The 2,360-nt window shown below is 33.7% G+C and overlaps 1 protein-coding gene across 8 annotated transcripts in view; it reads right to left on the bottom strand.

Annotated features, from left to right (window-relative positions):
* Fryl (FRY-like) overlaps positions 1 to 2,360 on the bottom strand; it is a 266,366-nt gene that overhangs the window by 111,525 nt on the left and 152,481 nt on the right. For all 8 annotated transcript variants that reach the window (XM_005392935.2, XM_005392937.2, XM_005392940.2 and 5 more), the window contains 2 exons: positions 893 to 972; positions 570 to 650 (listed from right to left, as the gene is read on the bottom strand). In XM_005392935.2, the coding sequence (XP_005392992.1) occupies positions 570 to 650; positions 893 to 972 (161 nt within the window). The remainder of the gene's footprint in view (positions 1 to 569; positions 651 to 892; positions 973 to 2,360) is intronic.

The raw sequence follows: 2,360 nt of genomic DNA, 5'->3' as shown, positions 1-2,360 counted from the left end.
AAACCTCCACAAACTGTAAGCAAAATAAACCTTTCCTTCCTTAATTTTGGGCGTCAGATATTTTGTCCCAGCAACAAGAGAAAAGTAACTAAGACACTCTCTCTGTCTCTCCCCTCTTCCTATTCAATACTCTGTTTAGTATTAAAACAAGATCATTAGAAGACACTGCATTGCAATCTCAGAAATAAAAGCACTTAACTAGAAAGTAATAAAAGTAATTATTAGCTCTATAAAGAGTTCTAAAGATAAGATTTTAAAAACTGCTTCTCAGAGAATTATTAAAAATAGGGAAGAAGGAAATGTCTTGACTATTCTTGGCAACTTCTGACTTACCTCATTCAGACATTTATGGAAAACCTCAAATAAATGAAAACGAGCTGTGCGACTGAGGGATGGATACCCCAAGGAGCCCATGAGGAGCAGAGCAGTAAGTGACACAGGTGGATGAGGCTTTCTGAGAACTCAGTGGCAAAACAGCGTATCTAAAATGATCAGTCTTCTGTATCAGTTAGTACTGAAGCATTCTAAAGCACAAAGCAAGGCAGAAATCAAAGATTTATAGAACTTACTTTGATTGGGCAAGAACTCCTATCACTTCTGCATATAAATCTGCAATGATATGCACATTCCCAGTGTTGGTTCCTGAATATCTAAGATAATAGAACAAACAAAACATTCATTGCATTTTTCTACAAATGTTCTTTCTTAATTAAAAATTCCTTATCAGAGTATTATACATTTTTTTCTGAATACTCATTTATAGGATAAATGCATGAATTTTCTTCTGTCTAGGTTTTAATTTGCCTTGAATTTCAAACTCCTTGTTCTTATAAATCCAATTTATAGTGTTAAGAATTAGTTTTACAAAATCCCAGGTTGGCACGCTACTTACCCTTCCTTATGTTTAAAGTGCTTAAAAGCTAAGTTTAAAACTTCATGAACTAAGGGATCAGGTACAGGATGAACAGGAATCTGAAATTAAAAAAAAATATATATATATCTATATATATCTCAATCATGTAAGCAAGAAGCTAATTAGATTTTTATGAATATTCATATTATGTCAACTAATTAAATCAATTTATGAACTTACTCCTAAAAGAATACAGATAAGAAATGTTAATTTCTTAGTAATAAGGAGAATGAAAACATCCAAAATATCATTTTACACTTATTCAATGGAAAAAATTAAGTCTGACAGTACCTAATAGTAGAGATACTGTAAATGAGTGCACTTGGTATAAACTGCTAGCGAGAATGTGAAACAATGTGCAATCTTGAAATGAATCAGCATATGCCACCTTAGAATGTTATTTTGGGATATGGATTATTTTGAAATGGCCAGTGTAAGAAAGCTTTCTCTCTCCTTTGCCTAAAGGCAGAGTGTCAGTTTTACTTTGGAGGAATTCACCTGAACCACATGTACAGGTCTTCTCCAGAATCTGCAGGAAGACCCTGATGAATAGGACTGGAGGGAGGGACTCAGGAGGGAGGTGGGTCTGAACAAACAGGCCCTACCTTCCACCCTGTCTTCCATTAATTTCCCCCATACATTTTCCTACCCATGATCCACTACCTGTAGAAGCCTAACCCCTTTTATCTCTTCTCTATGACTCAATTACACTTTGTTAAAATGGTACAAGTACTTGGGTATAACCCTTGAGTCTTCATTTTTTTTTCTATAAAAGCCTCCATATCATATATAGAATATCTTTTTACCTGTTAATCTGTTTTTTGCAAATATAATTTGGAGGGCTCCAGTCATTCAACTCAAGAGACACAGCAACACCCCCCGTCCATACTAGCAACTACATACCTAAGGAAATAATAACACAGCCAACATTTCATGGGTTGATCTTAGTAATATCCTTTGGCGTTTCAAGTAAGTCTTAGAGGATAATAAACAGTATGGTAACATTTTTTGAAAAGCTCAAAAGCAAGGAAGGGATAATATCCTACCAATTCAAACATACATAAAAATATTTTCTACTGTTAAAGGAATGATTAACATAAAAATCAGTATAATGGTAAGGTGGAGGCAAGGAAGCAAACTATGAGAAATTCACATAATTATGGCTTAAATTATATGAATATTCTAGTTGTCAAGAGTCTATGGGAGTGGGCTGACAAATATTACATGTAAAACAAACAAAAACATAGGAAACCATGAAGAGATCAGTGATGACAGTGTGTCTTTAACCAGGATTGCAATTTATCTAGTTCTGCAGACCAGGAGTCCAATGCAAAAAAATGTAGGAGGAGTTTCACATTTTCTTAAAAAAATCTGACAATATAGACTGTAGAATTCTATCAATAAGGTAAAACTATGAGACATTAAAAAAAAAAAAAAAAAAAAAAAA

Source organism: Chinchilla lanigera, unplaced genomic scaffold (genome assembly GCF_000276665.1).
Source record: "Chinchilla lanigera isolate Chin_1 unplaced genomic scaffold, ChiLan1.0 scaffold00046, whole genome shotgun sequence".
Classification (NCBI taxonomy): Eukaryota; Metazoa; Chordata; class Mammalia; order Rodentia; family Chinchillidae; genus Chinchilla; species Chinchilla lanigera.
Note: the sequence above shows the minus strand (reverse complement) of the source record. Positions and strands in the feature narration are given on the sequence as shown.